Genomic DNA, 27,746 nt, shown 5'->3' on the forward strand with positions numbered 1-27,746 from the left:
AAATCCACAGGAAAATTATATAATTGGCCAGACTGACTTCCTGACATATCCGCCCCAGCAGCTTGCATGACCGCTCAGCGTCGTATAAGGGTAGCTTCGACTGCGGCTCGTTCTCTCTCAGTTGATCGATAATCGTAGCTGACCTGCGTCATATTTCAAGAGAAACATCGCAAAGCCACAAGTACAAGTGCTCTCGCAACTAAACCACAATGTCCTCAATTACCTTGACCGGTGCCAACGACAAACAAGTCACGTGTAGGCATCCATCAACTTAGCGGCTCTATTACCGCAAATATGATTGTTGGCTGACACGTCATAGTAAATACCGGCTTGTTCATCAACAATGAGTTCATGCAGGCACAGGAGGGATGTACCTTATCCATCGAAAATCCTTCCACTGGCGAGGCCTTGACATGCATGTCGGCAGCCCAGAAAGGGGATGTTGACAAGGCCGTCGCTGCCGCGAAAGCTGCCTTTGAAAATGACTGGAAATCAGTGTCGCCATCCAAGAGAGGCCAGCTCCTTAACCGGCTTGCTGACCTCGTCGAAAGAGATGCCGATGATCTAGCTAGCCTCGAAGCTCTGGACGCCGGCATCTTGTTTGCCGAGTCCAAGAGTCTACACATTCCCCAGGCGGTGGAAACTCTCCGTCACTTTGCTGGTTGGGCGGATAAGATCACCGGGCAGCTTCTTCAGATCCCTCAAGGCGTCGCCTACACTCGAAAGGAACCCATCGGAGTGTGTGCGGCGATCGTGCCATGGAACTCTCCACTGTACGTACTATCCCAAAGCAATACAAGTACTGAATCCACGCTCACGTGTCGCTTAGTATGATCACCTGCTGGAAGCTTGCACCGGCCATCGCGGCGGGTAACACGCTTATCATCAAGACTCCAGAAGCCGCACCGCTGTACGGGCAGAAGCTGGCAAGCTTGGCTCGTGAAGCTGGCTTCCCACCAGGTGTAATCAACATCATCTGCGGCGAGGGCCATGTTGCCGGAGAGGCCCTGGCCGAGCATCATGGCGTGCGAAAGATTGCTTTCACCGGCAGCACTGTGGTAGGCAGACGTATAATGCAGGCTGCTGCAGCATCAAACCTTAAGAAGGTGACTCTCGAGCTCGGAGGTAAAGGACCTTCGATCGTTTTTGCCGATGCAAACATCGATAATGCTCTTTTCTGGACGACGCTAGGTTTCACAGCCAACAACGGGCAAGTGTGCGCATCCGGATCCCGTATTTACGTTCACTCGAGCATTTACGACTCCTTCTTGAAATCCTTCGCTGCTCGTTTGACCGAAGCAGTCCACGGAGATCCTCTTCTTCCGGACACAACCAAAGGTCCGCTCGTCAACTGGAAGCAGCACGAAAGGGTACTCGGATATATCGAAGGCGCAAAGTCTGAGGGGGTGCGACTGCTGACGGGTGGTGATCGCCTGGGGAACAGCGGCTACTTTGTTGCCAACACTGCCTTTGCTGACGTTCCCGACAATGCAAAGATTATGCGGGAGGAGATATTCGGTCCTGTAGCAGTAAGTGATTCATCTCCTCCATTGAGGACCCCGACTTCGGTGCTCCAATACGCTGACCGCCACTGCAGGCCATTGCTAAGTTCGATTCAGAGGATGAAGCCATCACGAAGGCTAATGACAGCGAGTATGGATTAAGTGCAGCAATCTTCACTAACAACGTGAATCAGGCCAACCGGGTGGCAGCCGCTATCGAGAGTGGGCAGGTGACTGTTAACTGCTGGGGTCTACTCCACGCCAACGCTTCGTTTGGAGGTGTCAAACAGTCTGGATTTGGTCGTGACTTGGGCGAGGAGGCTTTAGATGGGTGGTTGACAACGAAGACTGTAAAGTTCAATACTCTTTCGGAATAGCATAGTGTTAATATGAACATACTATTTACTCTTATCATTGATTATCTCGTGAGTCTTCATAACCCTCCTGTCCGTATCCTACCATAGTGTTATACCTACGATAGGGTAGAATCTATCTGCTAGCGCAATTATACTTACTTCGTAGGTATATATCTTTAATATTAACAGACGTAATTAAGACGTAACCTGTCTAGATTGCTACCATAGCACATGGGATAGGCACAATGATTTACTTTAAAGTATGATTTATATAAGATAAGGACAGGTTGACATCAAACATCTGAAAGACTGTCACCTTGTATACTAAGGCCGCTCTGGCACATAAGGCTGTGTGGCATACGGTATCAGACGTAGGTAAACCTGATCGTGCGACAACACCCGTTACAGCTGACGAACACGACCCTATCCAATGAAGGATAAAACAAAAATAACTCCAGTCATTCATTTAGTTAGAAATCAGGAGCTTCAATACACAGTCAGAATCCCTCGTCGAAGCGTAACAAAGACTATAACTATTTCACATTTCAAACTTGTAGAGTCAAGACTTTTGGCTCTAGAGGAGACTCTTTAGCTATGGAGGAGAAGTCGAAGATACATTCGTGGAGGCATCTGTCTCAGTAAACCTTACTACGGCTCTGGAGATTTCATAGAGGATTCTCCTCTCGACAGATATCTTCTCCTACATGCGATGGCGTGATGCTACCTTGTACGCCACGGCGTAGCGGGGAGTAGAGAAGGTAATGGTGCTCTTGCGCTGGATAAAGAATGTATCGCCAGGCAATAACACAGCTGTCTTTCCAGCCTCATCCTTAAGATGTAATTCACCTGTAACAGAATTAGCTATTCGTTCCTTAGATATTACCATAAGAGACAGAAATCCTTACCCCGGAGGAGAACCCCAGTTTCCTCAAAGTCATGGTAGGGAGGGGCTGGCTGTGGGTTCTCATCGTATTTGAGATAAAACATGGAGCCAGTCAGGGGGGTTAGAAGCATCCCTGGTGGATGTCGAAAAGACGTCGCCTGCAGGTTATTAGCATGCGCCATCCTCCACGCTAGCTTAATCCCTTAACCAGGTAAAAAAGTAGCTGGAGTACTATGATAGACATACTAAAGTACACGCAGGCGGGAGCACCCTCCAGTTTGGGGACACGGTGGAACTTTCCCTCGTTCTGGTATTCGAAAGGCATGATTGGTAGACTTGCTCTTATCTCTGTTAGGTTAACTGAATGGCGGTAAACCCTTGGAGTTGTCTACTGGGTCAGAGGGAGGTTCAGTCGAATATAGTATGTCTCTCAGTGTGGGGATGCAGTAGCTTGAGGTCGACCAATACCGTAATTATCCGCGGCTCGAAAAGACCCACATCTGACCTTCCTATGCCTTAAATCCGATGACCGGACAACACGGTTGACCGCAAAAGCCAATGCAAGCTGGATCCGAGGTGGAAAAAGATCGAAGAAACATTGTACTAAAACACACTCTAGGTGAAATTTTCATAACACCTGCCAAGCAGAAGCAAAATCCTGGGAATGTGGATGGTTGCAGACAGGGAAATCGCCACCGCTGCCGTCGGTGAATTTGGTATGGTCAAAGATGTGGATATGACGATAAAGGGGGGAAAAGCGGCTGGACCTTGAGAGCACAGCTACAACTATTCTTGATCAAAACACAAGAAATGCGAGATAATTAAAGCCTGCCTTATTTATCGCAGTGCTTGCTCAATTTGTAATACATCCTATACTCACGCTGGCCGTTTGAAGTGCGGTTTCAGGGGCACCCACGACTCGGCGTTATACTCCTTTTGGACCTTCTTACATTATTTAAGGCCCCATTCCGTCACTCCAATCATCAGCGGGCTCTCAAACATAAAGGCCATGCTGCCCTCACCAACTTTTGTAGGACTCAGCTTTGCATTACTGGCCTTCTCGTGAGTCTCGGCGTCTGGCCCGTGGGCGCTCATAACATTGTGAAGACTGGCGCCGGCAGCCTTAAAGCCTCCGCCGGCTTTGGCGTCGTACTCACCCCTGATCAGGCCCATGAACTCGGACATGGTGTTTCGGTGGTACCACGGTGGTCGGAAGGTATCCTCCTGCACAAGCCAGCGCGGAGGGAAGATGACAAAGTCGGCGATTGGGTTATTGAGCACGGTGTAAATGCTCAGATCAGGGTGGTCGAAGCTGGTGCTTCCGATGACGTTGAACCGACCAAGATCATACTTGTAGGGGTAGTAAAGCCCATGCCAGCCGACAACGTCGAATGGGGTTTTGTTCTGCATAGCCTCGAACATCTTGTTATTGTACTTACAGTACACGATCCATTCTGAGCTAGTATCCTCGTCAAAGGAGGCGGTGGGAACTTGGAAGTCACGGGCATTCGCCAAGCCATTCGATCCGATAGGGCCGAGCTCTGGCAGCTTGAAGTGGCCATCGTAAAGCTCCATGATGTAGCCTCTGACAGCGCTTGATGGTTGTGTGACTCGATACTTGATACCACGCGGAATGACGGCGATCTCATTTGGGCGCAAGAAGATATGGCCAAGCTCGGTCTGGATGTCCATGACGCTGTGCTGTAGCACAATTAGGAAGTCTCCGTCGGTCGAGTAGAAGGACGTCTTCTCCGGCATCGACTTTCGAGCGGCGAAGATGAAGATACCTGAGACCAGTCTTGGTGGCCGGGTTTCCGACGCCGCCGAGCAGCTTCAGAGAGGTTACCCAGTCATGTGAGTCGTCGAGGTCGAAGGGGTCCCATCTCAGCTGCGTGGGGATATGGTGGGCCTTAGTCAAGTCACCGAGAGTCGCTTTGTTCTCGCCCACAGACTTGTAGGGGAGATGGGCCGCGGATGGTAGGATCCTGTACAGCCAGGTCTGCTGGTTCTCATTACGGGGGGCGATGAATGAAGTGCCTGAGAGCTTCTCGGCATAGAGCCCATGCGGAGGTCTCTGGGGCGAGTTTGCACCAACAGGCAGCGTATCGGGAACTGCTTCACTCCTGTCTTTTGTGTCAATTGTGCTGTTAAACTTGCTGGGAAGGCTGCACACGGGAGCCATCATGACGAGAATTCTTTGGGTTCTTATGTAAATGGGAATTACATCCAGACTAGCAGTCCTGTGGCCAGGAAACTGTTCTTATACCACCCACACCAACCAACACCTGGCTATTTACTACTTGCTTGTAGCCAATTCACCAAAAAAAAAAAAAACAAAAACATACAACAGTGAGGATTCGCTGGTGGTCACCCACCCAACTACTAACTCACCGGCGTCTGGCTTGAGTACGGCTGAGCGGACGGGAAGCCCTATTTTCCACACCCTATGGTCGTATGTGCCAGATGAAGGGTTGAGAAGACTCATAGAGTAAAATCAGTACGTAGGTAGTGAAACTGGAACCGCTGCAGCTCCCTGATAACCCGGGCTGTCTGCATATGTTTGTCGAAGTTGATCACAGCCATGTCGTCCCCGTCCTTCCATGGAGTGCGGAGATCCTGACTATTCCTATCAATGAGGCCGAGGTTGGCTAGGTAAATACCAACGAAAGGCAGGCAAGGATGAATGTTCTTCAGCCGCTGGGGTAGCATAGCGTGGTCTTCTTGGGAATCGACGATAGGCTTATATTCCAATCCGAAGACGGTAAGGTGAGTCCAAGGGATTCGGCACGCTGTGGTGCATTGCTAAGATTTTGACAGCCATGGATCGCATTGGGCTCAATTCCTCAATCAAAGACCAGCCCTCCGAAACCCCAGAAAACCCAGTATATGCCGCTTACGGCGAGGCTGAACAAAAACCTGGATACTGGGCCGGAAGAGCGATCAGATGCCACTGGCCGAGAGGTTTGGCCCATTCCAAACGGCCCTAAACATTGCTCTACAAGCTCCGCCAGATGGACCTGCAACGGGAGCCAACGCTGCAAATGAATACCAAAAACCTCAAGCGCAAGGTGGGGGACAGCTTGTTATTCAACAAGCAAGTGTCGAACCGGAGGGAGAACGTTGAGGCCCTGCTAGGCCAGGCAGTTGGAAAAAAGCTCCTGCATGGCCTAGACTGCCAAAACTGCCGGACACTAGATGGCAAATTTACGTCTTGTGTTCGCATGCTCTGGCATGCAACACTGTGCAAATTGTCATTGGGGGGGGGGGGCGAGTATGGCCGGTGCAGCTTGTTGCAAACATTCAACGAGAACCCCAACATTGTCCGAACAGACGGAAAGATGCATGAGGACGTCCTTTCGCTAGATGCAGCTCTAGCAGCCCTCGAGGGCAAAGTTTCCCGCACTATGGGGACTATCAAGACGATCCGAAAGCAAAAGAAGAAACTAAAAACCACATTGAAGGAGCAGCCAAAGATCAACTCGGCTCACCATGAAGATCTGCGCTCATTACGCACAACCCTAGCAGCCTATGAACAAAGGCTCGCTCGCACCCGGAAGACTATGAAAATGGTCCGAAAGCAAAAGAAGGAGATGATGAAGGAAATCAAGGAGGCGGGTGAAAATTGAGTTACAGCCATGGGAGCTTTTGAACATACACCCATTGCCACAGATATAGAGGGTGATAAGGTGGGGTATTCATAAAGAACACCTACCTACCATATATTCCCTATCAATGAATACCATTGGCCCTAGCGGCAGCACTAGTTCTAGGCGGTGTATTAGTAGATGCCTGAGTCTGAGATCGAGTTGATATAGGTGCACTAAGAGCTAGTGCTATCAGCCTAGCCCTAGAGGTTGCTGTTGATAGCCAATGAAAGTATGGGTGCTGCTATTATCTGATCGTGTGGCCCACGTGAAGGTTTGAGCAGAAGCTAAAACGGATCTTACGTGCCAAGGGCTTATATGGGAGAGGAATCACGACTTGTGGCTGTGGTGCCGGGTAACGGTTTATGCCTTTGCACGCATGCGTGCTCTACCGCCGGCCGCGAGCATGTGGTCAAGTCTGAAAGAGATAGGGCTTTCTCGTGTCCATCTCCTCGGACCGGGTTCATTCCAGCCGCTCCAAAAAGCTTTTCCTGCCCCCACCTCTCGCGCCGGCCGTAGATGCGGGGGACTAGGGTAGGAACAGTACGCTATTCGCCACACATTGCTGTTCGCGGAAAAACGAGTGGTTTGCCATCCGCTGTGGTTGTGGGCTAGCAGGGATAATCTTTTGATTCGATGGTTTGGAACCGTCCCTGGCCAATCAAACTGGCGTAGCAGCAGTATTTTGTCCATTTGGAGAAACCCCGCGTTACCGTGCCTGAACCCGGACCCTCGATCGCTGGGCCCCCTGACGGCGAAGGGGAGGGGAGGGCATCTCTAGCACGACCGATCAGGTATATCCACTCGACGTCATGGTCTCGGCCTGACTGTGAATGGGTTTCTTGTTGAAAAACACTGTGTGAAGTTCTGGTCTTTTCGGCTTTTTGACATATTCCACCCTTGTTAGTACCGTGCAACGTACGACACGGCGCGACACAACACGACACGGTACGAACCGACGTCATAGCGATGCGACCCTGGCTTCCGGTGTCGCGAGGCTCCCCATTCTCGCTGGCCAACATCCCCTTTGGCATCATCTCTACTGCTGCTTCCCCTACGCCTAGGCCCGCAACCATTCTCGGAGACAATGTGCTGGACCTCAGAAAGTTTGCCGAGGGCAACGGTTTTGCCAACCTCGGCCTGATCCAGCCTCACCTCGCCGTCTTCTCTTCACAGAGCCTCAACGGCTTTGCCGCCCTCGGCCGGCCGGTCCACAGCTCAGTCAGAAAGTATCTCCAGGACGTCCTCTCCGAGTCGACGTCGCATCCTCAGCTACTCAAGGACAATGAGGCGCTTCGGCGCGAGGCCCTCCTGCCGGTCAGGGACGTCGTGAACCATGTCCCCATGGAAATCGGCGACTACACCGACTTCTTTGCCGGCATAAACCACGCCTTCACCGTGGGCTCGCTGTTCCGAGGGCCGCAGAACGCCCTGCAGCCTAACTACAAGCATTTGCCGGTCGCATACCACGGGCGAGCATCCTCCGTCGTCGTTTCCGGCACGCCTGTGCGACGTCCCTGGGGCCAGATCCTCGAGAACCCCGCCGCCAAGGAGAAGATACCCGTGTTCGCCCCATGCCGGAGGTTGGACATTGAGCTTGAGCTCGGTGCCTTTGTTTGTAAGGCCAACCCCCTCGGCCAACCTATCCCAGTGACCGAGGCGGCAGAGAGCATATTCGGCTACGTCCTGATGAACGACTGGTCCGCGAGAGACTTACAGACCTGGGAGTATGTGCCTCTGGGACCTTTCAACGCCAAGAACTTTGCAACGACCATTAGCCCCTGGGTCGTTCTCCCGGACGCGCTGGAACCCTTTGCTACGGCTGGAATCGAGAACGACACAAAGTTACTGCCGTACTTGCAGGAATCCGATCCCAAGAGCCAGTATGACATTCGCCTGCGAGTAGTCCTCACAAGTAAGTTGCATCTCACTGTTGAGTGATTCCTGTATCTGACGATTACGACAGCCAGGAACGGCATCGCTACTACCATCACGGAGACCAACAGCCGCAACCTTCTCTGGTCATTCCCGCAGATGCTTGCCCACCACACCATCACCGGATGCCCCATGCGCCCTGGCGACCTGCTCGGCAGTGGAACCATCAGCGGCGAGGAGGACACTGCCCGAGGCAGCCTGTTGGAGCAGAACAAGGGCGGTAAACAGACAATTCGACTGAACGGAGGAGAGGAAAGAAAGTTCCTCCAAGATGGAGACACCATAACCATCGTTGGAATCTGCGGATTAAATGATGATAGTCTTGTTGGTTTTGGAGAGTGCTCTGGCCAGATTACGGAGGCCCTGAAGCTGGGTTAAAAACCGGAAACCGCCAAGTCAAGCAATCTGCGGGGGTTTGAATTGGTGCCCCAGAGCGTCGAGCAGTTGGCGCAACGCCATTCACTAGCAGCTCAGTGCGCCCTTCTCAATAGACCAAAGAAACTTATCACGAAGCAAATGTCCGTCGTGCCTGCTGATTTGTAGTCGCACTAGGTCATGTTCATATTGAGTCTAAATTCACTCTAAACGTACGCCTTGGCTAACCTCTTCATGCGGGGCCGCCTCCGTTTCCATACATAGGCAACTCAAGGTGTTCCGAAAGTCCAAAGGCGGGTGGACGGGCGTTTAACTGAGCAGGAAAGAAGAAACTGAGTAACCAGACACTCATTTCAGCACATCCTGGAAATAAACCATCATGGCACCATTGTGCAGTGTCTTGGCGACCTTCTTGAGCGCCTGGTGCGCCTCACACTCGTTGTCGTAGTACTCCATGTCTTCGACCGATTTGAAGGTGGAAATGACGGCGAGAGTGTAGCCCTGGTTCCGGGCGTCGTCGAAGCTTGGGCCAGCGCAAACGCCGAGTATGTACGGCTTGCCATCCTTGACGGCATCGGACAGCATGATGCGGAAGATGTCGAACAGTCGCTTCTGATCATCCGGCGAGGGGATCTTGAACAAGGTGATGCGGTTGATGGGTTTGCTTCCGCCCATCTTGTCTGGTGCCTGACTTGTTGTGATGGCTTGAATTTTGGGGATTAATTGACTTGCGTCATGTACCGAAAGGTTTATCTTGGCCAACGAACGAATAATAAATGCAGACAGGGGTAGAGGGCGAGAAGAAGGGAAGGGTCACGGCGATGAGATCGGAAATATAACTAAGGGTGGATGTTATCAAGTGTGATATTCCGTCCCGCCGCGGAGTCCCAGCGGGAAGCGAAAAGAGGTTGGCCCCATTCTCAGACGAACTTGGGCCAGTAATAGGATGATCAGGCTTCCTGCGGAATGTGGGACGGCTTGAAGTCTGGGCCAAATTCCGGACAGGGGCGGCAAGGCGGGGGGGGGGGGTGAAGGAAGCTTTCGATAGCTACCTAGTTCACCTTCAAAACCCAAGTTGCTGTACATCGGATAGAGCACGCCACGAACATCGGCGTATAAAGCTCTTTGGCCTACAGACAAAGAAGCACCATTCCGCACATTACGTTCCCCAAAAGCTCGGAGAGACAAAGATCAAAATATTCAGACATCCCCCCACCCTCTTGCCTGAAATGTTTGTAGAGTTTGACACCCCGTATCTCATGCTCTCCCAGGGAGCACAGTATGGCCGAGAGCTGTGGTCGCGAATATTGGGGCGGCACGCCTCCTGCCAAGACTGGTAGAGAAAAAGAATCACATTCATTTCCTCTACCAGGGAAAAAGTTACAAAGACAAAACATGGACCGTTCAACTCAAGAAGTAGTCGAGAGGTTAGACCATAAGATCAATTTTACTCGCGCTGAGCCGGATCGTTAAGCTCGCGGAGGAGGGAGGGAAAGTGTCAGATGCCTAGGATAAACACCCAGTATGGCGGAGCAACGATTTGAAAAGGCTTCCAAGACAATCCGGGCGCCTTGGATTCATGGCGTAGCCTCACGACTCTCGTAGACGATCTGAGGGCTCACGCGGTTTGCGTCGCGTATCAATTTTTGAAGCGATAGGGGCGGTGTACAATCGCATCCGGAGGCCTTGCCAGAATACATACGCCTAGTTTCTCAGCACGGTGCCAAGACTCGATACCAACTACCTCGGAAAGTCGGGATAGAGCACCGTGAAACAGGAACAAGAACCTCTCACTGGTTCCTTTGATGATGGATAACGACGTCATACCAGGATCTGGGATTCCCCGATGCGCTGCATGATATCCTGCCATCGTTCGGGTATCGCCTGGCCGTTGTTGACCCGATCGCGATGTTTCCATACTTCTTCGAGGATTTTCTGCCCATTCTTGCTGTTGTAGATGCCCAGGAGATGCAAGCCCTCCCATCTTGCCCGGACGTAATCTCGCTGGTCGACGGGATCCAGCTCTGCGCCGATCACGACGAGGCACCATCCCAGATTGGCTCCCGGCCCCAGCGCGTCGGGCACGAGCGTGAGGAGTTCGAGGGAGGAGCGCAGAGAGGCCTGCAGGTCCTTGGAAAGGGGTTCTTCGGGGCCATGTGCGATGCGGAATACGTAGATGTGCGAGGCGTGTCGGAAGATCTCAGCTGTTGCTATCATCCGCCGGCGGAGCTCTTCCTGTTCCAATCCCACAACATTCGCAGAGTAAGTCTGGCTGGAGCGACGGCACAGGATGCCCAAAGATAAATCTGAATTTGCTACAATCTGGGTCGCCCGGATCTCTTCCTGCAGCTTCTGCGCACGCTCGCGTATCTCTATTGGCTGCATGTTTAACCGTTTGGACTCGTTATATAGGCGTGAAGCAGCCCACTGCTCTCGAGTTAGCACCTAGAGGGTGAGGAGGTTGGGGATAAATCCGCTCACCATAAGCCTAGGCAATTTCGCCGAGCACCCGAATAGAGCATCGATGAGATGGCCCTGGTCAGAACTAACTCCTTCTTCAAAGCCCATCCACGATTCGAGCTCGTCCATAGCCGGTGATCCAAGGTTCAGGGCGCATTGCGTACCGATAAGGCACACCCAAGTCTTGAGGAAGGGGTTCAAGTCCGAACAGTCGCCCCGGCTCTTGATGAAACCTCGAATCGCGTTGTAATGCCCACTCCATCGACTCGACCCGGAGAATACCTAACGATTATACCGCGTCAGCTGTGTGCGTGGCGCAGACCTTGGGCAAGAGGGTTTTGCAGAGGCCACAAGCGGGAATGAGGGGTATACCTCGTACGATACCAGTAGGAGCATGGCAGCCAGGGTTTCTTGGCCCTTGCGCAGGGCAACATTGCTGAATCTGTCTTTGAGTGCTTTTGAAGCGGCTTGAAGATACTTGCGTGAACTCGTATCATTGATCTGTTGCCATCGACTGTAATGCGACGCTGCGACGGCAAGCAGCCCGTTCATCACCGCAGGCTCCTGCATCGCCATGGGGAACAAGGAGCGATAGCCATTCTCATTGTAGTCGATGGCCAACGTGATCCGCGCGACGTTGTCTGCAGGGATCATTATGGTGAGATTGTGATAACGTGGGCATGCGGAACAAGGGCCACGTACGCAGGAAGTGCTGCATGAAGAAGCTGTCCTCGGCAGGCAAAGCCAATGATGATACGCCCAGAGGCAACGAATTCAACTGGCCAGGTCCATTTTCCCCTGCGGCCGGGACTGGTGGTAGTGTAATCGCTCGGCGTTCTCGAAATCGGCGGCGGGGTGGCTTTGAGCTGGTTCCATCGAGTTCGGCAGGAAATCTCAACTTGACCCCGAATCCGCCGCATTTGACGCCTCTGTCGACACAATTTCGGCATCCTGGCGAGGGAGACAATTGGTCAGTAGGCGACGCATATCCAAATGCACGACGAACGGTAGGTGTATGAATGGGCCGGTGGGGGGGGGGGTCGAAGTTGTGGCTGTCTTCGCAACGCGTAACTGCGACGAGTGGGCTCGGAACTTACGCGGCAAGGCGAGATCACAGGGTCGATTCAGCTTGAGACATGTCCAGCAGGAGCCATTGTCGTTCTGCACGTCTGTCGGAGGAAGTACGGGCATAATGGTTGTGTTAGCAGGGTCTGAAGTCATTTCGCGATCGCCATCTTTTAACGCTTGACGCGAATGAATGTTACGGGGTGAGGTGCAGGAGGGGAAATTGCTCGCTTCTCTGGGGGACGCGAGGGCAGGGGGCAGACAGAAGAATAAGCCCGGCTCGGGTTAGCCTGAAAGTGCCCGGGTGGGACAGGGGATTACTAGGCCGCGAATTGCGGGGTAACAGGGTGACCGGTTGGCACATGTGGGCCCCGGCAAGCACGCCGGATGCTGCTTGAAAACGCAGTAGGACGAAAGCAGGCGGTGTCAGTAGCTGCGATATCTGCCAGCTAGCGCTATCCAATAAAACCATGCGATCCTTACAGTATCTCATCATATGAGCATGCTCAGGTGGAGGATTCCCGAGGTCCCGAGTTATCTTAGTTAAATTCTACTCCGTATATATCGTTTTAATCTCTAAACTATATATTAATTCGTGATTTTATTCCTAATTAGGACCCTAGCCCGAGTTTATAGTAGGTCCGGGTTAAGAGTTGTAACCTAGAACCTAGCGCTAGGTCGAGATTTTGGACCCGAACCCGGCCCGGTTGGGTTCTGCGGAAGCCTACTCAGACATCCAACAACCCTGTTTTTACTAGGGGGGCTAATCGAACCACACCATAACGACTAACCCCAACATCGATGGAGGTCAACCTCAGTTGAGCCCCATACAATTAGCATAATAGAGGTCTTCAGTCTCCTTTCGCATAGAACATACTCATACTGAGAACAGATACGACCACATGCCAAGACTCGGGAAATTGAGGCGACAATAGCGCCTCCACGCTATAACTAGTACTTATCTTTAACCGTCTGGAACCACCGGAAGTGGATATGAATTATTTGGGCCACAACCTCGACTGTTTCCCTGGGTAGCCCTATATGTCCATTCTTTCAACTAAAAGGTATAGGACGATGAATCAAGGGCCTAAAAGAAAAACAAAAAGCAAAGAGAGTGAGAGATCGTGGAGCACAACACGAAAATGAGAGAAGATCTAGGCTCATGTATGGTAACCTCCGCAAGTGGAGCATCCCACCCGGCTAGTGCAAGATTCCCTCAAACTCCAATCGGCAAGCCGAATTGCCTTGGCGGTCCTTGGCGCTCCGGGTGAGGTTACATGGTCGCTAAAATAAGGGAGTAACAAAGCACCCACAGGGCCAAAAGGTCATTGTCAGACACCAATGACTTCAAGCAGGGAGATCCATTTTGCCACCTTGGATCACTTCGACTCAGTTCCTCGCGCTGTCTGCGAGCAAGAAAAGGTTGACTTTTCTGCTGATGGCAATGGCAATTACGGCCTAGATTACGGTGAACTTAACACCCCGGTAAAACCCATCTTATCTTTCGATATCAGGAAAACAAGCGGGAACAACTGTCCTCCCTTTCCTGACTTTTCTCCTAAGCAAATCATGACGCCGAAATCAAAATCTGTTTACAGAGATTCGCTACGATTATCAACTCGTGTAAGTACCCCATTTAGTGGAAATGGAATCGCGCTAATAGGGTGTTGAAGGTGATACGGCTAGCAATGGGCATGATTACTGGAAGCAAGGCGGCACTTTCACAAAAGACTGTATGCAATGGTCCTTGACGCCCTACTAGGTATAAGGCCCTTAATTTTGAATCAAAGTGGCCGTCTATTTCACTTCCGACGACCAACTTCAAACGATTGGCACCTCCTAAGCGAACTGTGCGATTCATGCTCACTTGGCTCATTCGCCTTGTGGTTTACGGATCATGATCCGATCTTGGGGCCCTGGTGAGCCACTGAGTGGTTATGTAAAAATGAGAGAGGCGCATTTGACTTAAAACAAAATAATGAATTGGATATTTATGTTCGGCAGAAAAAAGGACCCACACCCACAGACACATACAACAATGGTTTTCAACCCCGAAGCTATACCTAATGTCGGAACAGTAGATCCTTCGGGAGCTGCTAGTGTCTAGCGTTCTAGTATGCAAGGACTTAAAGCGAGAGCCACAGCGGAGACCTTCGCTGTTTCTAGTAATTAATTCCTTGGCATTACCTATAGGGAGTAGTTCTGGCAATTTGCATAGGGCGGTAATTACAATAACGAAAGAACCTTGGGATGAGAAACAATTGTGGATCCACGGATTGTGGCCTTGGCAATAAATACTATTCCCTTTCGCGCTACAGATATTCACAATATTCACGGATTTATTAATCACGAAGATGGATCCCTTCGCAAAGTTCCCAACCGAAATTATTTGTCAAATTCTCGATTCTTGTTGCGACTTCACCAGCTTGGACGGTCTTCAACAAATATCTCCCAAAGTGAAGGAAGCTTTCAACGGCTGTTTCAAAAACATCACCGAAAACGTCCTGAGAAATTGCTCCCTCACCTCGCACGGGCTTCATTACTATTTCACGCTCTTAGCCTCTATTCTATCGACATCATTTACTCCGCAAGCCCTGCTAGAAGAGCTCACTAGCTCACCAGCGGATGTTACACGACCTATTTCCCTTTCCACCACCCACTCACTAGCCGCGGTCCATCAGACTGTAAATACAGCAGCGAAAATACATCTCACTGCCTGTGCCTGTCTTCAGCGTTTCATCAGTCGTCTGGAGTCCGCAGAGCCCCGCCGTCCTATGGCTTCCGATGCCAATGTTATAGATTGGGTGAATAGAAGACTTCCACCACCGAAAGGTGGCGAGCTTATCAAATTCGATATTGATCTACCATCATGGATCGAGACTTATCGGACGCATCGAGGTCTCTGGAAACTTGAGCTCTTCCACCAGATCTATAATGCTGCAACAAACCATTGGCTATGGTCTACGTATGATCTGGACGGCTTCATTGAACAATATCTAGAATGGTGTCGGAATCCGGGGGGAATAGAAGAGCTCCAGACAATTTCGGAGTGCGTGGTCGATCTATGTCCCTCCAAACCAACAATTCTCAGCTATCGGGCTTCATATTTAGTTACCATTCCGCCACCAACCGATTTGGCGGTACAGACATGCTGGCCTCTGCCAAATATTCAAATTACACAAGTTGATTCGACATGGCGTCGGAGTCCGAGGTTTGCGAAGGGCAGAAATGCCGTGCTTGGTTCTTTCAATGCCCTTCGTGGCGGTGAAAAAGGCCGCAGTTATCACGCTCTCTGGAAAGTGGATTTCAAAGCATTTCGACGACTTGGTATACCTCTTTGGGACATGTGGCGATTGTACCAAATGAGACTCATGGCCCAACCTCGCAGTGTGCTTTCTCCACGGGGGAACTTGGTTGGCGGAGAATCAGAGCAAACTGAATGGCCCCCTTGGATTGAAGCCTACGTATGGTTTAGTCTATCAGAGGAGGGTGATGTGATTGTACAGCTTACAAAATGAGACCTGAAGTCCTGAGAGGTCTGAGCGATATATTTGATCAACGTGATGGATCAACCAACAGCACATGGACATAGTATGAATCGAGCCTGTGACAAGATGCATAAATAATTTTAGTATTGAGGCTCATCACAATTACCCACGGTTGACCAATGTGGAGACAAGTCTGGAGACACCCACACCCACACACAGAGATCTAAACCTTGGAACCACCCTGTAGGAGTAGGTAGGATCCGGAGGCCTCACAAAACTTGGTAGATGCCGGGCATCTTTTTCTTATGCAAATATTTTAGTGATTAGATAGTTACACTATGTTCATAGTATAACCAGTTAATATATTTGGGTTGCCCGCATCAATAGACAGTGGTGAGGCCTTGAGATTCCAACTTCTAAGAAAGGTTAATTGGACCTGACATTATTTCGTCAGCTACCTTGGCGACACCGACGGCCGATACTCGCTATATAAAGCGGTCCGTCTCTAGACCTCCAACAAACCCCGCGAAGAGACTTCGTTTCATGAACTTTGAACCTTCGGCTCAAACCTAATAATTCGTTAAAATCCTATACCACGGTGCCTACCTTCTGCCCCTCTTCAGGCCTCGTCGACTTCATCACTCCGCAGTGACTAGAGCTTGAAAGAGTCTCTCCGTGTCTCCAATATAGAAGGCGAACTTAGGCGGCTCGGTATAATAGGCTAGATCAATTGATTGATCCAGTCATGGGGGCAATCCTACAATAGATGTTGTGTCCGAACTTGTAACGATCATATTTCCGTAATGAGGTAAACGTGAAGATGAAACACTATATTCATATTATGTAAAAAAATCAATTAAATTGCCCGCACTCCGATTGTATATCTGATCCGTTTGAAGTAATAATGAAAGAAGCCTGTGTGGAATGGGAAGATATAGAGGGGGTGCCCGCACGAGCTCTTGCAGGAGTGAAGAGTCCCGCAGGTTTAAGCTTCCCGTAGGAGTGTAGGTTCCCGTAGGAGCGTATTGATGGGCCCTCGCGTTCCTGGGATCATATTCGATGGTATGACCCATGGCATGGTCCATAGGTATACTACTGACAGCCCCTAGAGTAGGAATCATAATTTCTAGAGGACCTACAGCTCCTAGGATTGAAATGTATAGCTCCGGAGAACGAAAGGTGGTACCCTGGAAGGTTCGCTCTTATGCTTTCTTCGCCTTGGAGGCGGTCCTATACCGTCATTTCTCCGACTAATCGGACTAAAAGGGGGACCAGATCTTTGTAATTTACTAGGAAGGGATCTTAGGCGCCTATAAGATACCCCTCTTAGGACATGTATAAGAGCGTACTATAGATAAGACGTATGGCACCCCGAGAGAAATCTAATAGGAGTGGTACTGGGATGAGAGACTGCTTTGTCACTATGATAGAGCCATGTAGAGTATCCTGGAGGTGGTAATATGAAAGGAAGTTGATGTCAGACTGGGATATGGGCCTAGGCCCTAAACAGGAACCTTGGTTTTTGTTATGGTCTAGTGGTAAAATACGCCGTATTTATTTCCACAGTTGATACTGTTGGAGCCTCGGTCATGTGACCTGAGTGGTTGCCTGGTTTGTCAGGCTAGTCATACCTGGTTGCTGTCTCTCCTCTCTCTCAGTGTCTCTCGAGACTAACCCAACATCGATGCAGGTCAACCTCAGTTGAGCCCCATGCAATTAGCATAATAAGTTACCGTCGCAGGCCAATCCGAGAAGATCCCTCGCACTCCGACTTTGCGCGCCAATACATCCACGATGCGATACAGATCCCCATCCTTGCTAATCGCCGATGCCACCGACTGCACGTAGTACTCAGACGTCTTCGCCGCCTGCTGTAAGGGCCCCGAGCGTTCCAAGGACCAGGTGATAAGATCTAAGCCCGCATCCTTCGCTGCGACGGCGTACTCGGACGGGACGATCTCGCCGTCAGCGGTCGCATTCAGCAGCGCAAAGATCGGAGGCGCCATAATCTTCACCCCGCGCTTGGCCAGCTCGGGCAGGCTGTCCACCGCTGTCTGGTAGCCGTCTTTTGTGTCCACACGGTCATCCAGGTAGATAGCCTGTCGGCCGAACGAGGGCTCGTTGTCGATCCAGTACAGGATGTCGGCCTGGAGGAAAGATTGGGGCCACACGCGACCGGGATCAATGCCATGACGCTTGTAGTCGTCGATGAGCTGCTGCGCATACATCTCCTGAGTGTAGGAGCCCTGGAAGGGCATGGCGACAGCCGGTGTCTTTAGCTCGGGGGAGAGCTGCAGCCCAAGCGAGTCGATCAACTCAATGTATTCGTTATGTTCCATCGGTTCGGCACAAGTGTCGTACAGCTCGGTGCGCCAGGCCGGACCTCCGTACTGATATTCCTGCGGTGTGGTCGCTGCGGCATTGCTGGAGTCCATCTTCGCACAAAGGGACTTGAACTCGGCGAGAGTGATGTCGGAAGTGCAGCATTGAGCGGACGCCGGCTGGCTCGCCGTGGCCGGGGTAAATGGTTTGGAGCACTTGGCCGCTAGTTCCGGGATCATCAGGATGTTGGTGGTGGTGTGTAGATCGCACTGCGAATGGCGACAAACGAGCTCGCGGTCCTTTGTGAAGGCAACGTCGCATTCGATGATTCCGGCCCCCATTCGCGCGCCCGCGAGCATACCCTGGCGACTGTGCTCGGGGAACTGTAAGGGCCCTCCACGGTGGGAGATAGAGAAGGCTGGCGCTTTCTCGATGGGCTTCTCGCTGCAGGAAGCCAATTTCTGCTTCAACGGGCTCTCATTCATGTCGTCTACCAGGTAGAAAGGACGCGGTCCCACCTGGATGTTTGACACGACGGTCTTGCCCTGAGCACGAGAGACGGCCGGCATAGCAGTGACAGCACCGGCCGTAAGAAGTAGAGGGAGTACAGGTAAATGCATGTTTAGGGGCAATCGGAGGCCGTGGATGAGGGTTGATACGAATAACAATATTCACAATAGCAGGCAGGGTACTCCGTATTTAAGCAGTAGAAAGCATTCCACCCTTGATTAAAGAGTCTCATTATTACTCCTAATAGTACTATTGCTACCATCTAAGCACAATCTCCTTGCTATCAATTTGGCATAACGTTCTTGTGGGGACTACAGAATATATCCCGTGCAGAGTTCCCCGTTCCTAACTCGCTGCTTCACGCGTCTTGGCCGGCATGGCTAAATACTCCGATATTAGCATGCAAACACGTGGTTCATAGAATGGATAGCATCCCTGCCGAGAATTGACTACAGTTAAACGGGGTTTATGACGGATCAAGTGAGACAGCAACCATACTGCTCCAAAACCGCGGTTGTGCTTGCGGTTGTCTAACAGTACTGTAAGGAGTAAACAGTACAAATAGTTGTATATCAAGCCTCAAGAGATTTCGGACTGTGCATATGAACGGGTACTCAGGGGACCGACTTTCTTCGAACGGGACTAGGGAAATTCTAAAATCTCTTGGCATTGTCTTGGCGCGGTGCTCCTTGCACGTTTGGGAATCATTGGCTGATCACTAAATAATGATCGCGACTTGCATACAAGTGTCGGGTTGACGCTGGATGGACCATATTGGATAAAGGAAGAGAATCCGGTGAACTTGGTTATGGTAATATTCTCCAAGTCGACCCAGTTCAGATAGCTTACTCGGCCTTGGAGCACACAATGTCAACCCTGGAGTGTATGTATACTTAGGTACGTGTCACATGAAAAACATCCAAATTTGTACATCAAAATCCTGTCTAGCTATCTAATTGCAACTGGCCTGCAGCAGCTTCTTAGGTAGCACGCTGATCGTATTTCTCTCCAAGTCCCTTCAAAACAACCTTCACCAAACCTCCTAATGTACCTGCTCGGTTGATTTCCACCGTAGGAATCTCCACGCCAAGAGATCTCCGCAGCCAGTTCCTGACCTCTATGGCCATGAGGGAGTCAACTGCCATATCGGCCATTGCCTCAGTGTCATCCGCAGAATCCTGCCCTTGATCCTGCGTCTGTCCTGTAAGATTATGACTGATGAATCTGCCCAGTTCCATCAACAACGCGACCTCAGTCTCTTTTTTGCCCGTCAGCGAGGGATCTGCTTGTATCTGAGCAAGGAGAGCCTTTAACGCATTTGCATGAGAGGACTGATCCCCACCAACGCCAGCACTGGCGGAGTCAAAGTTGGGATAAATCGAAAAACGAGCGTCGCGTCCACCGAGGAACATCTCCTTGGGGATATCGGCCACGCGCCTTGTGTGCGCGATTCCGATTGCCATTACCCCATTCGCGTTAGAACCACTAACTGAAGCTATGTTTATTGCTGCGGCGAGCCCATCAATCACTTCAGCTTCGTGGAGCACATGTAGCGCGCTTGAATGCACTCGCTGCAGGAACCGGGAGTTGCGACTTGCGGCACCAACATCTCCAACCACCCCGAGGTGCAAGATAGAAGAAGGGAGTCCTTGCTGTCGTCGATACCGGGTGAATGCTTCCAAAAACGTAGTTGCTGCTGCGTAATTGGCCTGTCCGCTGTTGCCGCATATCCCGGAAATAGACCCAAACACGATAAAGAAATCGAGTGAGTGCTGCAATGTGGCATGATGCAGGTTCCAGGTTCCAGCGACCTTCGGAGCCAGTGCTGCATCCCATTCCTCATGGCTCATCTGCAAGAACGGCCGATCCTAATATGAAGTTAGGTATTAGATGTTGTGTTCGGCATTGCATTAGGGCGAGGAAGCGGGAGATGGGCTTACCTTCAAGTCAACTGCCATTTGGAGGACACCAGCAAGAGGCCGCGTGGATCTGGCAACAGCCTCCTTTACATCCTTGAGGTTCGCCACATTGCCTGGCACGCAGATAACTTGACAACCTTGTGCCTCAAGTTCCTGAATAAATGCTTGATCCTCCTCGGATTTGCCAGCTGACCGCGAGAGGAAGATGAGCTCTCGCGCATTCTGCTCGACCATCCATGTTGACACGGATCGCCCAACACCACCGAGCCCGCCAATGAGTAAGTATGCGGCGTCGGATCGGAATGACGGGAATGTCTTCACGACAGGGGAGGCAAGCTTTCCACGGAGGATGGCATACGCACCACAATCTTACCTAGGTGAGTACCTGCCTGCATATACCTAAATGCACTGACAATATCGGCCGCATCAAAGACTTTGACAGGATGGATAGGTCCGATTTTCCCCTGGCGATACCAGTCTGAAAATGTTACCAGCGTGCTGCGATGTATTAGTTACCATTCCTTGAAGGCCCATCCGGGACAAACCGTTTGAGAACCTCCGGAGTTTCCTTGCAAACGTGTGCGAGGTCAACGCCGAAAAACGCTCGGTTGGCTTCGAAAAGGCCCATATTAAGGATTCCATGACCGATGAAGTCGCGTTTTCCCAGTTCAACCATCCGACCGAACTTCGCAACGCATTCCCACGAAGCGTGTAGTAAGTTACCGGACAACGAATTGAGCACTACGTCAACTCCCCGTCCAGCGGTGGCACGCATCAGGTCTGGTTGGAAGGATGTGTTGCGAGAGTTGAAGATCCGTTCCCGAGGTAAACCAAAGTTCTCCATCAAATGGGCTACCTTTTTGTCGTTGCCAACAGTGGCATAGATCTATATTTGACTGATGATCAGCTCCGATAACCATATCATTTACAGGGAAGTGGACTGACCTCGGTACCAACAGCCTGGCATACTTGCAGAGCAGCTAGTCCAACCCCACCGCACGCCGAGTGAATGAGAACGGACTGTTATCAAGTCAGTTACCATCAATATTGGAAGAACACAGTAGTGACTCGCCTGTCCCTTCTTCAGCGCACCAATCTCAAGTAGCGAATAGAGAACAGTTACGTAGGCTGTTAGCATCGTGGCAGCATCTGCCATTGACAACCCCTGCGGTAGCTTGATACAAGCTTCTTGGGGCACTACAACATTCGAGGCCAGAACACCAGAATGCATCAGCATCACGCGATCTCCCACCACGATATCGGTCACATCAGGTCCAACTTGAAGCACAATACCGCTACCTTCAAGTCCTAGATCTTCTTTGTTCCCGAAGAAGCCCATTGCAACCATCATATCCTAGAATATAATGCTCAGCGCACCATTCGAGATCAATGTGGAGTGCGGAAGTCTTACCTTGAAGTTGAGTCCAACGTAGTCCATCTCGACCTCAACCTGTCCCTCACTCAACTCATAGGATGGCTCTTTCTCAGCCCAGTGAAGGGTATCCAACAGCCCGTATGTCGTCAGAGTCAGCTTTCGAGACGCATCTGCACGAGATGGACTTGCGAGGTGCTCGACGAGAGGTGTCCAGTGGTACCGGCCGACCTTAATCTCGCCTTCATGCAATGTATACTCATACTCTGAATCGGGAAGGGAGTGAGCGCGGGACCTCTGTATCCTCTTGCACACTTGGATTACAGCCTTTCTGTCGGCAGCATCCCATGCAGGAAGCTCCAAAATTGAGAGATCAAGCAACAGCTCTGACCGTAAAGTGCGGGCTAGCCCATGGATTAAGCCAAACATTGGATCCGAGCAGGTGTGAGAGGTTGACTGCGTGACCCACAAGATTTGACATTCTTGCGCTTGCTCTATGTATCGTCGGAATACCTCGTACTCATCCTTCGGCAGGGAGCTTATTGGGACTCCTTCAAGGTCCAGCAGAGATACGATGAATTTACCTTTGGGTGGCTCTTGATCCAACGTAGTCCAGTTTGTGGTGTAGCCTTCGTTGCGGAACAGTGATTCAACATCACTCGCCCGCTGGGATGGGGTGGAATTGCTTGTTAGCAGCCAGATATCGGTAGGGATGGAGATATCGTCCACCGGCCGTGACAACATGCTGGCGGATATATGATATGGCGGCTTTTGGTCATAAGCCGTTACATCAGCTCCAGTGAAACCTGCAGCTCGTAGCTCCCCATCCCATCGCTCGGGTGAAATGTACGGGTGCTCTGCTCGGTCATCATTCTCCCGAGCCACCAGCCGGTGAATACACCCTATAAAATATGTAAGCGAAACAGATAATGTGAACTAGGAAAGGAAGGCGCCTACCATGGTGAAATCTGGCATTAAAATTTCTACACCCTAGTCAGCTCAATGCTCCAAGCTTAAGGTTCTTAACATACCTGGGCTAGTGTCATGCAGCAAGAAGCGTCCGGTGGGCTTTAGAAGAGAATGCACATGACGGAGTGAAGATTGAAGACTGGGGGTGGCATGGAGAACCTGGCGGAGAAGGTGAGTCAGCCCTGTTGCAACGGGACATTCTAGTCAAAGACTCACATTGGAAGCGATGATCAAGTCAAAGCTATGAGGGTCGAACCCTTGTTCAACAGGATCAAGGGTGATATCGAGAACTTTATATTCCATGCACTGCTCATTACTGAATTTCTCCATTGCCGCAGCCATAAAGCCCGAGGAGATGTCAGTAAAAACATACTGGCCGTACATACGCTCCCCACTCGTGGACTTAAGAAACTCTATAGCCATCGCCGTTGCGGAGCCGGTACCTGCACCAATCTCAAGTACTCGTAGACCAGGGTTGGAATGACAGAGTAACGGGAGGAATGGGTTCCAATTGGCATACTGCGTGTGCGCACCATGGAAGTGGTGCAGCAAGTTGTCTTTCATGAGAACCTCCAATGGGCTGCTTTCACCAGATATAAACTGTTTGGAGTTATCGAGAACGACTTGTATGCAATCCGCAATTGGAGCATCAAAGGTAAATTGGGTCTCTGCTGTCACCTTCCGTATCATCTCCTGTCTGTCTGCGGAATCCAGTGATGCCCACTCAGACGACTCCGGGTAGATGGATTGTTGTCCGTTTACTTTCATGTTGAAAGCTGCGTCCTGGATGAATTTCTTCCATTTTGCGAAATGTGGTGATATTGGGTCGATGTCTCGAATCTGCTCCGCCGCCTCCAGAACAGAAAGCGCGGATAGCTGCCCCACGGCTTTGATATTCATAGCATGTGACGTATAATCGGGTGGTGTAGACAGAAGTGCTGCTGAGGGCAAAAAGTCAATGTCCGATTTCCACTCCAGATGGGTTACCGAGCCCGCGGCGCCAGTTCCAGAATCTATATGATCGTTTTCCAAGTCGAAAAGATAAGCCCCTTGAATGGAGAGCACCACCCGATCATCAAGCATGGCAATGGCATCTCCCAGTTGGCCATCCCTTGTGCCACTCTTGGTTCGGGCGCTTGCTGGCATAGGTGGGCCCCCTGGTCCAACGAACAAGTAGTCTATCATAGCTGGAACATAAATGGTGGTGAGGTTCCGCGGCAAGCCCTGAGCACAGGCCACACCCATGAGTTGGAGACATTGATCAATCGCCGTGGGATGCAGCGAATACCTACTCCCAGGTAGTCCACGGTTACCCAGGACAGTCGCGGTTGCCCTTGGTCCAGTGGGATCTGCTGTGATCTGCTCCAGGCCTTGAAACTGAGGACCGTAATCTATTCCGCTCCTTTGAAGCACTCGATACAGACCTTCAGATGGCACAGCCCGCTTATACGAAGAGATTGGGAATGGCTCTGGGGGATGATCGAACCCAGGTCTTACTTGACCTTGACAATGTAGTGTCCATCTTTCCCCGTCATGGACCATGACTTTGAAACTGTACCAACCGGATGAGACCCTATCAGCCACTTCGACCGGACAGAGGCTAGTCACTATCTCGATCTGGTCTCCCTCGTGAAATAGTAGCGGCGTTGTAAATGTTGTATTGCGCACTGAATAGCTGTCGTTGTCCGGATGCAGCTGTTGGACCGCCTCGCCTACCATGGCCACAAATCCAGCACCAGGAAATGTGACGGCCCCTTGGATTACATGATCCAAGAGCCAGGGAACATTGTCCAGCGTGACTAGATTGCGCCAAGAAGGCCCATGATCGGTTGTATCGACGACCCGTGAACCGAGGATCTCATGGTGTGGAAACTTGCGCTGCCTCCACTCCCTACTCAGTCGACTCTCACTCCAGTAGGGGCGATCATGTTGCCAAGGATAAGGTGGAAGGTCTGTCAACGTGTTCCCCGGTTCTGTTATGCTTGGCAGATTCACTCCCATCCCACTTGCATAGGCCTGTCCCGCTGTCCTGAGTAGCTGGCTTTGGACATCCTCGTCATACCTAAATAAAGTGGGGATGTAGACCGGTGACCTCGCTGGCAGAGTTCGGAAGAGTTGTCGCAGGGGAGCGGCAAGGGCTGAGTGTGGCCCAACTTCTAGGAAGACCGGTGTCCCACTAGCAGGTAGACTTTGGATAGCCTCAGTGAACAGCACTGGTGACTCCAGATTTTGTCGCCAGTATGATGCATCTAGTTTGCGAGGGTCGGTGATCGTTTCGCCAGTCACGCTGGAACAGAAAGGAAGCATCTCCTGTTCATGCTCAATATGGTTAGAGATACAATATTCATATTCAGAGCCAATCTGTTTCATGTGGTCTGCAAGTAATGTAAGCACAAAGGTACCAGAGTAGGTCGCAGGGGGTATCTACCAGAGTGATAGGCAATTTTCACTGCAAGCCGCCGGCACAGTGTATCTGGATTTGCCGTCTTAATGCTTTCAATCACACGCTCAACCGAATCTTTATCTCCTGATAAGGTGACACTATGTGGACTATTGTGGCAGGCAACAACCACTCCAGGTGTTAAGTATTGGGTCACTTTATCCGGGGCAAGGCCGACAGCCACCATAGCGCCCAAGCCTTCCATCGGTTTTGCAACTTTACCTCGATAGTATGCTATAACAATAGCAGTTCTCATCGAAATGGCTCGGGCAGCATACGCAGCCACAATCTCTCCGCTCGAATGCCCGACAACTGTGGATGGCTCGATTCCCCAGGCCCGAAGGATATTTACAAGGCCGATTTGAAGGGCAATACAGAGAGGTTGAGAGAACTCGGCTTCGTGAACCCGGGAAATTGAACTCTCTTGGGTTAGTTCGTCTGCCAGCTATATTAGTCAAAATATTCTCGTAACTTCAGTGGTAGGGCCCTCAATCTGACCATATAATAACCAATCTGGGGCGTCGGGTAGCTGCTGGAGTGCCTCGTCCATCCTTTTGATATCCTCCTTGAACCCTGGGAAGCTAGACAGAAGCCTCAGGCCCATCCCAGGCCATTGAGCTCCCTGGCCCGTAAACACAAATACGACATTTGAGGAACTAGTGTTAAACATCAAGAACGCTGTATCATCTAGTGTAGGGTTACTCGGCTGAACCACCGCGAAAGCCCGGTGGGAGAGATGCGACCTCCGCGCAGCCAAAGTGTACGAAAGATCATGGAGGCGGTCCGGGTGATTCTTTACATAGTCGGTGATCTGGCCAATGCGCTTGCGAAGCGTGTCTGCAGTGTGCGCAGACAAGACCAAGAGTTGTGGATTGGAAAATCCAAGCGGTGTGGTTTGAGACTTCAGAGAGACTGTTGAGGCGGACTCGAGAATGGCGTGGGCATTGGATCCCCCAATACCGAACGAATTCACGCTGATCCGTTCGGGTCTGCCAGCAGGCCAAGGAGTCGGTTCTAGGGGCACGTGGAGATTTGCCTCTTTGAATGGAATCTGGGGATTCGGCGTTTTGAAGTGGGTATTAGGTGGGATCGTCTTGCGTTCCAGTGACAAAACGGACTTGATGATGCTTGTGATACCTGAGGCACCCTCTGAGTGACCGACGTTTGGTTTGACCTGTGAAATGTACAGCATAAGTGACATGCTTCGCCTTGGGCAGCTCTGGAAATAGACAATACTAACTGCAGTGATATATGTTGCGTCTCCTTGGGTCATCTTTGCAACTACTGAGGCTTCGATGACATCGCCGACGGCTGTTCCAGTCCCATGGCATTCAAAAACGGGTGTCTCGTGAACTGCCTCAATTCCCGCAATCTGATACGCGTGTCGGATCAATTTTTCTTGAGATATAGGACAGGGTTGAGTAAGGTTAGGGGTCTTTCCGTCGTGGTTGCTCACTGTGGAGCGGATGACAGCACGGATGGCGTCGTTATCACGAATGGCTCCCCGCAGTGGTTTGAGATATATGCAGTTGATCCCCTCGCCACGACCGTACCCATCTGCCTCAGCATCGAAGGTATGAGATATACCACTTGGTGATAAAACCATGTTTTTGGTCATGGCATCTGTCATGGTGGGGCTCCATATAAGGCTTGTCCCGCATACCAGAGCTGAGGAGCACTCTCCAGATCTGAGTGCTTGACAGGCCTCGTGCAGACAGACCAGGGATGAAGAGCAAGCTGTTTGAATGGTCATGCTACAAAAGGTCAGAGACTTTTGACATAAAGACACCGGACCGCACTCACCTCGGGCCCGAGATATTAAAACGATAGGATATTTGGTTTGCCAATGCGAAACCACCGGTGCCGATGGGATATACCTGATTCAGATGCTGGGGATCTTTATGCGATATCTCTAGCCAATCTTCCCCAAAAACCCCGACAAAGCAACCGATATTTTTCCCGCGCCACTTGGTCTCCCCTGAGTTCTCCAGACACTCCCAAACCACCTCTAGCAAGAGCCGTTGCTGGGGGTCCAGGCGCGCCGCCTCGTGGGGAGGAACAGAGAAGAAGGAAGCGTCAAAACAAGCTGGATCTTCTTGCAAAAAGAACCCTTTTCTCGTTTCGCTCAGGTCTCCACAATCGGACCTGCTGGACGCCTCTCTGGAGCAGCGCGAGGGAGGTGCTTCACAAAAGCCGTCTCGTTTTTGCACGAGCATTTCCCAAAATTCATTTCCACATCGAACATCGCCCGGTAGCCGCATTGCCATACCAACGATAGCAATTGGCTCCCCAAAATCCTCCACATGGTTTCTGCATGATGATTGTCCTTGTCCAGTTGTTGAGTTCATTTTGGTCGAATGATGGATAGTTTGAGACTGGATCAAGATGGCTGCAGAGCAGACAAAGGAAAAGTTCAACCAGGGTTTCAGCTCTGATATTACAATGTATGGCCTTTTGACCATCGATAAAATTAACGCCTAAGTTAGCGAGTAGGCCAAATCACACA

The 27,746-nt window shown here is 51.0% G+C and overlaps 11 protein-coding genes across 11 annotated transcripts; 5 read left to right on the forward strand and 6 right to left on the reverse strand.

Annotated features, from left to right (window-relative positions):
* Nucleotides 1–209: 209 nt before the first annotated feature.
* On the forward strand, nt 210–1,879 carry N7519_007811 (Aldehyde dehydrogenase; the record flags this gene model as incomplete). Its single annotated transcript, XM_057294587.1, has 4 exons — nt 210–255; nt 320–773; nt 830–1,529; nt 1,598–1,879. The coding sequence occupies 4 exons, from the start codon at nt 210–212 to the stop codon at nt 1,877–1,879; spliced, it is 1,482 nt and encodes a 493-aa protein (XP_057149398.1).
* A 679-nt stretch (nt 1,880–2,558) lies between these two features.
* N7519_007812 (uncharacterized protein) lies at nt 2,559–3,066 on the reverse strand (the record flags this gene model as incomplete). Its single annotated transcript, XM_057294588.1, has 3 exons — nt 2,559–2,704; nt 2,764–2,931; nt 2,988–3,066. 3 exons carry the CDS (start codon nt 3,064–3,066, stop codon nt 2,559–2,561), a joined length of 393 nt encoding a protein of 130 aa, XP_057149399.1.
* Nucleotides 3,067–3,692: 626 nt separating this feature from the next.
* N7519_007813 (Homogentisate 1-2-dioxygenase) lies at nt 3,693–4,926 on the reverse strand (the record flags this gene model as incomplete). Its single annotated transcript, XM_057294589.1, has 2 exons — nt 3,693–4,437; nt 4,529–4,926. The coding sequence occupies 2 exons, from the start codon at nt 4,924–4,926 to the stop codon at nt 3,693–3,695; spliced, it is 1,143 nt and encodes a 380-aa protein (XP_057149400.1).
* An 826-nt stretch (nt 4,927–5,752) lies between these two features.
* Nucleotides 5,753–6,367, forward strand: N7519_007814 (uncharacterized protein; the record flags this gene model as incomplete). Its single annotated transcript, XM_057294590.1, has 1 exon — nt 5,753–6,367. One exon carries the CDS (start codon nt 5,753–5,755, stop codon nt 6,365–6,367), a length of 615 nt encoding a protein of 204 aa, XP_057149401.1.
* Nucleotides 6,368–7,354: 987 nt separating this feature from the next.
* On the forward strand, nt 7,355–8,698 carry N7519_007815 (Fumarylacetoacetase; the record flags this gene model as incomplete). Its single annotated transcript, XM_057294591.1, has 2 exons — nt 7,355–8,300; nt 8,352–8,698. 2 exons carry the CDS (start codon nt 7,355–7,357, stop codon nt 8,696–8,698), a joined length of 1,293 nt encoding a protein of 430 aa, XP_057149402.1.
* Nucleotides 8,699–9,043: 345 nt separating this feature from the next.
* N7519_007816 (Dabb family protein) lies at nt 9,044–9,370 on the reverse strand (the record flags this gene model as incomplete). Its single annotated transcript, XM_057294592.1, has 1 exon — nt 9,044–9,370. One exon carries the CDS (start codon nt 9,368–9,370, stop codon nt 9,044–9,046), a length of 327 nt encoding a protein of 108 aa, XP_057149403.1.
* Nucleotides 9,371–10,516: 1,146 nt separating this feature from the next.
* Nucleotides 10,517–12,346, reverse strand: N7519_007817 (fungal specific transcription factor domain-containing protein; the record flags this gene model as incomplete). Its single annotated transcript, XM_057294593.1, has 5 exons — nt 10,517–11,140; nt 11,177–11,437; nt 11,528–11,796; nt 11,858–12,226; nt 12,253–12,346. The coding sequence occupies 5 exons, from the start codon at nt 12,344–12,346 to the stop codon at nt 10,517–10,519; spliced, it is 1,617 nt and encodes a 538-aa protein (XP_057149404.1).
* A 1,215-nt stretch (nt 12,347–13,561) lies between these two features.
* Nucleotides 13,562–13,982, forward strand: N7519_007818 (mutanase; the record flags this gene model as incomplete). The annotated part of the gene is made up of 2 exons (XM_057294594.1): nt 13,562–13,843; nt 13,884–13,982. 2 exons carry the CDS (start codon nt 13,562–13,564, stop codon nt 13,980–13,982), a joined length of 381 nt encoding a protein of 126 aa, XP_057149405.1.
* Nucleotides 13,983–14,574: 592 nt separating this feature from the next.
* N7519_007819 (uncharacterized protein) lies at nt 14,575–15,738 on the forward strand (the record flags this gene model as incomplete). Its single annotated transcript, XM_057294595.1, has 1 exon — nt 14,575–15,738. One exon carries the CDS (start codon nt 14,575–14,577, stop codon nt 15,736–15,738), a length of 1,164 nt encoding a protein of 387 aa, XP_057149406.1.
* Nucleotides 15,739–17,405: 1,667 nt separating this feature from the next.
* On the reverse strand, nt 17,406–18,650 carry N7519_007820 (glycerophosphodiester phosphodiesterase family protein; the record flags this gene model as incomplete). The annotated part of the gene is made up of 1 exon (XM_057294596.1): nt 17,406–18,650. The coding sequence occupies one exon, from the start codon at nt 18,648–18,650 to the stop codon at nt 17,406–17,408; it is 1,245 nt and encodes a 414-aa protein (XP_057149407.1).
* An 870-nt stretch (nt 18,651–19,520) lies between these two features.
* On the reverse strand, nt 19,521–27,588 carry N7519_007821 (type I polyketide synthase; the record flags this gene model as incomplete). The annotated part of the gene is made up of 13 exons (XM_057294597.1): nt 19,521–20,408; nt 20,481–20,795; nt 20,873–20,957; nt 21,005–21,345; nt 21,405–21,479; nt 21,517–21,813; nt 21,871–22,733; nt 22,863–22,959; nt 23,017–25,175; nt 25,229–25,678; nt 25,739–26,414; nt 26,481–26,994; nt 27,044–27,588. The coding sequence occupies 13 exons, from the start codon at nt 27,586–27,588 to the stop codon at nt 19,521–19,523; spliced, it is 7,305 nt and encodes a 2,434-aa protein (XP_057149408.1).
* Nucleotides 27,589–27,746: the final 158 nt, after the last annotated feature.

The sequence above is a fragment of the Penicillium mononematosum genome, assembly GCF_028829835.1.
Source record: "Penicillium mononematosum strain IBT 11891 chromosome Unknown utg000003l:1.0-8172316.0:1.0-8177699.0, whole genome shotgun sequence".
NCBI lineage: Eukaryota > Fungi > Ascomycota > Eurotiomycetes > Eurotiales > Aspergillaceae > Penicillium > Penicillium mononematosum.